This window comes from Rhododendron vialii, chromosome 2a (genome assembly GCF_030253575.1).
Source record: "Rhododendron vialii isolate Sample 1 chromosome 2a, ASM3025357v1".
Lineage (NCBI taxonomy): Eukaryota > Viridiplantae > Streptophyta > Magnoliopsida > Ericales > Ericaceae > Rhododendron > Rhododendron vialii.
Genome location: NC_080558.1, coordinates 19,206,013 through 19,214,929, shown reverse-complemented (window position 1 = coordinate 19,214,929; position 8,917 = coordinate 19,206,013). Strand labels below are relative to the sequence as shown.

General features: G+C 37.2%; 2 protein-coding genes across 2 annotated transcripts; one reads left to right on the top strand and one right to left on the bottom strand.

Moving 5' to 3' along the window:
• LOC131317268 (protein FAR1-RELATED SEQUENCE 1-like) lies at positions 1 to 1,459 on the top strand. Its single transcript, XM_058346830.1, has 3 exons — positions 1 to 897; positions 995 to 1,055; positions 1,350 to 1,459. The coding sequence occupies exons 1-3, from the start codon at positions 1 to 3 to the stop codon at positions 1,457 to 1,459; spliced, it is 1,068 nt and encodes a 355-aa protein (XP_058202813.1).
• A 515-nt stretch (positions 1,460 to 1,974) lies between these two features.
• Positions 1,975 to 4,049, bottom strand: LOC131317267 (uncharacterized). Its single transcript, XM_058346829.1, has 5 exons — positions 4,046 to 4,049; positions 3,766 to 3,888; positions 3,166 to 3,283; positions 2,526 to 2,676; positions 1,975 to 2,336 (listed from the first exon to the last, which is right to left on the bottom strand). The coding sequence occupies exons 1-5, from the start codon at positions 4,047 to 4,049 to the stop codon at positions 2,208 to 2,210; spliced, it is 525 nt and encodes a 174-aa protein (XP_058202812.1). The 3' UTR covers positions 1,975 to 2,207.
• Between the last annotated feature and the right edge of the window lie 4,868 nt (positions 4,050 to 8,917).

Genomic DNA, 8,917 nt, shown 5'->3' with positions numbered 1-8,917 from the left:
ATGAATTCCTTCTTTGATGGCTACATCCATTCTAAGACCACATTGAAAGAATTTGCGGGGCAATATGATAATGCCTCGTGTAATAAGGCGCAAAAAGAAGATGAGAAAGACGCCCGTAGTTTCAATGTACAAGTTAAGAATGTGTCTCCATATGACTTTGAAAATCAATTTCAAGAAGCATACACAATTGGCAAATGCAAGGATTTTTTAACTCAATTAGCTGGAAAGATTGCTTGCACCTTGATCGCTGTGAAGACAATAGATCGTATTTCTAAATTTGAGATAGAAGAAGACATCAAATGTGGTGAGATTGAATATTTAAAAACTGTGACCTTCCATGTCCGCTTCAATAAGGCGTCAATAGAAAGTAGTTGTACTTGCCGGTTGCTTGAGTGTAAGGGTATCGTGTGCAAGCATATCCTCATGGTTTGGACAAAAGAAAAGCTTAATAGAGTGTCAGAGAAATACGTTCTACGAAGATGGAGAAAAAATGTGAGGAGGAGCCACACAAATGTCAAGATTAGTTATGTAAATGGGGAACGCAAGCCCGAATGGCGTCGCTTTGACATGCTAATGACTGTTTTCCATGAGGCCGCTGATAATGCCACATATTCTGACGCCAAGAGTGCGAGGGTGGTGGCTAAGTTACGAGAAGTGATAGCGGAGATTGAAGTGTGTGACGATGAGTGTCCAATGCCACTAATGCCCATTTATGTTCAAGATAGTTCTGTGAGTCCCAAAGATAAACGAAAACCCATAGGTGATCCAAACAAACCTCATCGAAGAGGGCAACCGCCAATAAATAGGAAACAACCAAGGATTGAGAAGATCATTAAGAAAGTTCGGGAATCAAGCAATAAGATTCAATGTCATCGAGCCAATGCAAAGAATAGACTGGTATACCTACTAACTTCTTATCATTTCTTAATTGAATTAATCAAATAAGTTGGTTAATAACCACAGTCATTGTTTCTTTGACTTTAAGTACAAGTAGGCTTTGGTAGATGAAAGGGATGTTGGGGTTGCCACACAAGAGAGTGTGAATTTTGGTGCAAGTATGCATTTATATTTTTTATGTTTTAAATGAAGGGTCCGGGGGTGTATATATATATATATATATGACATTTGGTTTTCTTTTTCAGATGTCAAGTGGATCACATATTGGTATGTAGAGCTATGACCTTAATGAGACTCCGATTTATTTAGAAAACTGAGGTATAAGACTTTGTATTTCCCTTATATTTAGCTAAGTATAATTTATATTCTGTTTGAATGATCTTAGTTAACTCTAAATGCTATATTTATTGTAATTTTATTAATTCTTGAACCCTTGTACTCTGGTGTTTCAGGTTTTCGCAATTGGTGGTTTAGGTTTTTGAAATTGTTGGGTGGTGCATTTAGTGTTTGTTGCAGCTATTTTGCTTGCTCAGAGTTTGCAATATGTGGGACATCATTCTAAATTTATGCCTTTTTGTATTGTTCATTGGGATGTGCTGTAGATTTGTAGTGGTTGCACTTTTTTGTGTTCTTGAAAACTGTCCATATCGCGTCCTTAAACGCTGTTCATTTTCTTTTTTGCTTGTTGGTCTTGTAATGACCTTTAATGAGGTAGATGATATGGAGATTTCTATTTCAAGTTTACTCATTTGATGAGACGCATTTATTTTTGTTCATAAAATTACACCACTCTATTTGTTGTAGATGATGGATCATTTTTTTTACTACTGGAAATGGACATAGACTTGGTAGAATGTCAAAACGAATAACAAAGGTTATGGAAAATTTTTGGCAAAGTCTCCCCTGATTTTGGTCCTAGCCCGATGTCTCACGTCTCAGTCAGTAACGCAATAACAACAGCAGGAATAACATTAGGTTATGTACAAGCCCACACCGGACATTTCTCATTCTACATCACCATTCACAAGCCACATTCATAGTCAAAATCCATTGTCATATTATTAATTAAAACCCACACTGGGTCGTTCTCATCACAATTATCAATTACATACAAAGTTAGATTTCGCAAAACCAAAACTTTGATACTACAACTTGATAGTCCAACAAATTACAACTTTATATTTCATATTACAACAAATTGATCATTTTTCTTGCTCTTGCTTCACTTGAATAGCTTCAATGACTTGCCACATTTCCTGCACTTGAAGGGCTTGACCCCATGCTTTGACTAGCAATGTGTTTAGAGGGTTCTAAAATCTTTGGGTGGCTTTGACCTTGGGTGATAAGAATTTCTTTGCAAGAATTACCCTTTCATCATTTTTCTTCTTCCGAGCCCTGTATTCAGCCACCATTTTCATCCCTTCAATAGTAAGCTTTTCCTGCCAATGGTACAGCCATATAGGTATTTAGGTGGCATATTCTGTCTTTTGAAAAATGTACAAAAGTATCTTGCAAACTAATGCATGAAAATATGAAATGTTACTGCCTGCAACATGTGCTCCGTGTGGCCAAACAAAACATGTATCCACAAAAACACTTATATACAAGAGGCTGGAGTAAGGAGTTACCAAATCAGGTGATTCAGTAAGTTTTGAGTTGACTTCAACAACCTCGCCCGATATTGGGGAGTTAACATCACTGGTGGCTGTTACAAGGAGGAACAGCACATAGAACTCCCTGCTTATGAAATAAAAAACTTGTATCACTTGGTACACAGTTCTTTTTCAAAAATGCTACAGGTACCGAAATTGGGGGACCGAAATCGGACCGACGGCCGCCGGCGGGCCGTCTCCGGCCACCGGACGGCCGATCCGAGCCGTCCAAAAATTCTAAAAAAAAAAACCGAGGGGGCCCACGCGGGAATCAACGTCATCCGAGGTGTGTAGGGTGCTTGATCGGAGCACCCCTTTTCGTGTGTATATACACATATACACATATACACACGAAAAGGGGTGCTCCGATCAAGCACCCTACACACCTCGGATGACGTTGATTCCCGCGTGGGCCCCCTCGGTTTTTTTTTTTAGAATTTTTGGACGGCTCGGATCGGCCGTCCGGTGGCCGGAGACGGCCCGCCGGCGGCCGTCGGTCCGATTTCGGTCCCCCAATTTCGGTACCTGTAGCAACACTCGTTCTTTTTCAAGGAGGAACTGCACATAGAAACATTAGTATCATTATTCAAGCCCCTCAAGTAAGGCCCACAACTACCTCGCAATCATGCCAAACGAGTTATCAAAGTCGACATCTAACAATTTAGAGGAAAACAAAACATCATTTCGGACGCACCAAATGACCAACAGATACCGAATGGAATCCCAAACAACCTCTAGATTTGGAGCACATCCACCTCAAATTTCAAACTGACCACTCCAACTATTAACATCCACCCCAAGTTTCCCATACCAAATTGAATTCAGTGCAAAAGTTCAACCCACATACCAAACTGACCATTCCCAATATTAACATCCACCCCAAATTTCCCATAACCCACATGAATTCAGTGCAAAACCTACTAGCCCCTAATTCAAAATGAAACGCTAACTTTCGAATTAGGGTTTTTTTTTTCAGCAACGCAATTTACGGTTTATTTTCCAACTCATCAACTCATTTGGGGATAATAGAGGCGTAATACAGCAACGCCGCAAAAGTATTTCATTTTAATTTCAAAACGCTAAAACGAACACAGTGGATGTTAGTGAGCTCGAAACCCTAGATTCGAGTGAGTGGACAGTCATGGAAGAGACCTATAGAGAATAGAAAAAACTTACATGAAGAGAGATGAGATGATACGGAGAGAGAGAGAGAGACCTTCGTGGTGGTGGTGGCGGTCGCTGGCGGTGGGGGAGAACTGGTGGTCTCTCTCGCGCTGTTCTTCAGTGTTTTTCTCATCGTGAAAATGGGGAAGGTTTGGGAAGAGAGGTTTGTCTGTTTCTAAATAAATAAACAAAACAACGTCGTCCAGTTTGTTGATGTCAGTCCCACACCTATGTTGTGCACGCAATATTTATTTCCTTTGAAATTCAAATTTTTGGTGTGGACCCCCTTTCCACCTCAGCAGTTGGACACTTTCGGTACAATAGTGTAGTACCCATAGCAAAATTCGATGTACAGGCCCATGCTTTGATTTACAAACCAGAAAGTCTAGGAAGCAGGATACTGACCCACAATTCAAAACAGGACATGCCAGAAAATAATCAGGTGTTGAAGGAACAACTGCGTGTAAGACATTAGGATAATTATAGTACAAACCAATATTTTCAGAAGTTTTAAAACTAATTACAGTACCTTATATATATTTCACCAGAATTTCTACATATTCACAGTTAGGACCCCTTTGAATTTCTTTGTGTTTCCACTTTCTATTATTTATATTTCTTGTAACGCCCCGAATTTTGGGTACGTTAAATAAGAAATTTTATTGAAAATAAACTGAGTCGGGCTCTTTATTACAACAAAACTTAAAAGAAGTACTTTTATTACAAACGGGAGGGAACTAAGGTTCCTAACTACTGCTCCGCTTGTTCTTCCATCACAGCTAGCTCCTCAGCTCCGAAGGCCTCCAAGGTATAAAGCTCGCCCTGCTCATCTATGAAATCTAACATATTATACCAGCGTCGCCACCGATATAATATGCCAGGGTCACCAAAAAGGCAACACCGTGAGCCACAAAGCTCAATAGAACTATCCAAACCCTCTAACCCTTAACTTATGAACAAGAGAAACATAACAAGTAATAAATCATGCATAATGACAACAGTTAATCAAATCCACATTTCCTACTCGAACTAACGTTAACGTTGACTTTTCCGACTCATCGTTGACCGTGACGTTATTTCCACCTTTCTTTTTCCAAACACCTTTCTAACACACCCAACCTCGGTTCCGCCGCGCCGGGTTCCCATTGGCACACAATTGCATTGGCTCCTCTCCACGGATAACCAAGCCACACACCCAACCTCGGTTCCGCTGCGCCGGTCTCCCGAGTATCCTCACAATGGTTCTGCCGCACCGGGTTGCCATTGGCATACACACATAACTCACATAATGCCACCAAAAACCGGTCATTATGTAGTTTCAAAATATTTCCTCCCTCGGATACACACATTTTCATTTTCATTAAGACACCCTAGATGCCATGTCTCTACTTCCTTGGTTCTCGTGTCACGTTATCATGCATAGACTCCGTAGTGTAGGACTTTTCACATAAACAAACATTTATCAAAATGGATCCAACAAGATCATCCAATTCTATACTACTTAACATGCTTGAATCATCAATAACGAACATCATGCATTTCATTCGTTTCCAACAAAAGATAACCTTATCTACTTTGAATAAAACGATCAAAGTTACTTCCTAATGAACTTATATTTAGAGTTAGGGTACAAAACTACTTTATACTTGGGATAGTAGGTAAGGATAACTACCGTTCTTCTTGGCGGTGGTCGGCTACGAAGATTCGGTCGTTGGTTTTGAAATTCGGCGGCGTAACGACGTCGGTTTGCTTTGAGAGGAAGAGAGATGATCTTTTCTCTTCCTAGAAACAACTTTCTAACTTAACTAAGCTACTTTAAAAGATCTAAAGGTGGTTTTGGAAGTGGTTTGGTGGTTTCTCTCAAGAACACTCAAGAACACAAGAAAACAAGAACTTTGGAAGCAAGAACTCTTGAAATTTCTAGAGAAAAGTTGGAGCAATGGTTGAAGGTGTGAGTTCAAAGCTTGGAGTGGTCTTCTATTTATAGGAAAACTGTCCCTCTCTCTCTCCTTTGGCCGGCCCCTCTCTCTCTCTCTCTCTCTCTAAGTCTCATTTTTCTTTCACATGTCAAGGTTGATTGAAAGGTTGGAGGCTAATTAGTAGACTTGCATGGCTAGGTTAGTCCTTGGATGGGACTATGGAAGATATGGAGATAGTATTTGTACAAGATTTTGGTGTTTAAATATCAATTCAAGGACAAAAGGTGGTAGATATGGAAGATATTCATCTCCAAAGTTGAAAGGATGAAAGATATCAAGGTACAAGTCCCATCCTCCTTCTTCTTCCTTCTTCCTTCCCTCCCTCTTTCTCCCTCTCTCTCCTGGCCTCTCTCCTCTCTCTCTCGGCCTCTCTCTCCTCTCCTCTCTCTCGGCCTCTCTCTCCTCTCTCTCTCTCTCTCTCTCTCTCTCTCTCTTGTACTAGCTATATACATATATATGTATTACCATGTGCAAGATAACAAATAAAATAAAAGATACTTTTTTGTACTAAAGATCAAAGAAGTTTTAAAGACTAAGATTTTCTCAATAAACAAATAAATGGGTACAATTGTACTAAGGCAATTTACATCATCCAAGTACTTATATAAATATATACATATGTACTAATGTACTCTAGGGTTAAAATGGTCAAGATTCTCCCATAAAATTAATACAAAAAGTACTAGTACTTAATTATTATAATAGTGTACTTTGTACTTCCGGGAATCTTAACAAAATATTAGTTTAATAGGCTTAGTACTAGATACTAAGACTAACCTATTGACCACTGGATAATAAATCTCCTAACGGTTAATAACCAATAGTTAATAAAGGACGGTGCTTTAAATAATAAATTAAGTCTTATAAAAAGACTACATGTCCTTTGAAAATACACATGTGTACAAATATACATGTATTTAACAAATATAATAATGAAAAGGCTATTGTCCAATGGGTAAAGATTACCCTAACGGTTATCGTCCAATGGACCATAGTTACTAGGGTACTTTTATTAGTAAAATAATCGAAAAGTACTTTCAAAGTAATTATAAAAGTCTATTTCTTAAAAGATAATAGTACTTTGTTCAAATCTTTCAAAAATCCTTTTAATATAAAGAATTGGGTTTCTATTATCCAATGGATAATAGTTCTCCTAACTTTTATCGTCCAAAGGATAAAGAATAAAACCAAAACAATAAAAGAAACTAATTAAACAATTTCTAGTCTAGGGTTTGAAAAGGTTCAAAAGGTTCAAGATGGGCAAAACGGTCCATCTTTGGTTAGGGAAAAGTAACTAGGTGACTTCCCAGCTTGGTTTCTCCAACAAGCCGGTTAGAAGCTAACTAGACTTGCTAAGTAAGGCTTAAAAGTCAAGAAATGATCCTTGAGGGGCTAAAGTGTAATTATGACCATCTACCGAAAAAATAAAAGAAAATCAAAGCAATCAAGCAATTTAAATAATAACTTGAATAATAAATAACTTTTTATTTACTAAAATTCAGAGTTATTACATTTCTGCCTTTTATTTACACAGTACCCCAGACTAAAAATTGGTATCAGAGCCTATAGTACTATTTGTTAATTCAAGTAGCCAGATTATAGATCCTTATTATTGTTTACTTTATTATTTACTGTTATGATTTAGCTTTTATTTGTTTAGTTTGTTATGATTAATGAATTAATTAAGGCAATTAGTCCTAGTTTAAATGAGATTAGATCCCAACAGTCAAAACAAAATATCCAGATTAAAACAGGTTTCCAGCTAATAGAGCAACTTAGCAATAACCTAGATAAAAATTTAGCTTAGAAGTTAAAGGTAATATAGTAACCAGAAATCAGTTTGAAGAGTTTTCAACAAAATCTCTTGAGCAAACTACCCAGATCTTGGAAAGAATTAGCAGATCCAGATCTTGTAAGCAGTTAGAAAATCTAGATTACTTTAAAGATTTACATTCGGAAATATTAAAGAGAATCAGTAAGTTAGAAGAAAAACAGCTCATAATATAAGAGAAATTGCCCTGCAAACAAGATATAATAGATCTAATCAGTAAGTTAGATGTTACTTAGCCCAAGGATATAGAAACAGAAACCAAAAAATTAATGGAAAGTCTTAGATTTGAGGTTGACAGAATAAAACAGAACTCAGTTCAAGTTAAAGCAGAAGTGGATAGTAAACTCCAGAAAATAGAGATTCTTTTAGAGGAAGTTAAGAAATTAGCTAATGGAGAATGAATAGTTGGGATAGTTTATTTTATAAAATAGCATTAGAAAATTCGGGAAAAGTTCAACCAGATCCTATCGGATTATCCAGTTTCAAGCCAACAGGCAAAACAGACGAGACTATTATTAAGCAGAACAATACAATTATTGAACTTTTGATCAGCCTTAGCCATAGATTAGTAGAGACATCAGAAAAGTTAGACCAGTTGTCTATTAGAGTAGATAAACTCCAGGAAGGAAAGGCTTTAGAAGCCTTAACCTCCAAAATAAACTAGATTAGTATTTCAGCCTCAACCGGACATCTAGAATCTAAAAGATCCAATAGATCTTTGCAGAACCATACATTTTATTATAATATATTTGGCACTCCAGATCCAAAGAAAGGAAAGAGACCAGAAATTCCTCAATTTTCAGGAACCCAGTGATGGCGTCTAGCAGTAAAACCAAGGTTAGTGGGATTCCTTTGCTAAATAAAGTATTTGGAAAACAACCAGTTGAAGAAAATAGAATAGAAGGAATCATAGATCCAGAAGTTCAGTTAGACAGATTCAAAAATCATAGTTTAGAATTATTAGACCCAACGGTATTATATAGATCATAGAATTTCTTCAATAGAGGAGTCAGAACTTATAATAGCTATCATGAAAAACCAGTCAGTGTTATAACTGAAGACCAGCTAGAAATTTTAGAAATGATTACCCCGAAGAGTTTCAATGCGCTTAAACAATTAAGGTTAGGCCTTATAAACCTAGGTTTAATTACTATTGGAATAAAAGGTTTAGCTAGACAAGACTTAGGAACCAAAGTATTGGTTATGATTTTTGATAATAGGTTTACAAATCAGGAACAAGCTTTAATAGGAAGCATGGAATTAGACATGAACAGTAATTGCCAGATTGTTTATTGCATACCAGATTTTCAGATGAAACTTGATGAATTTTACCAGCATATAAAAATAGGAATTAAGGCAAGGGGATATCACATGATCCCTGATGTTCATAACCT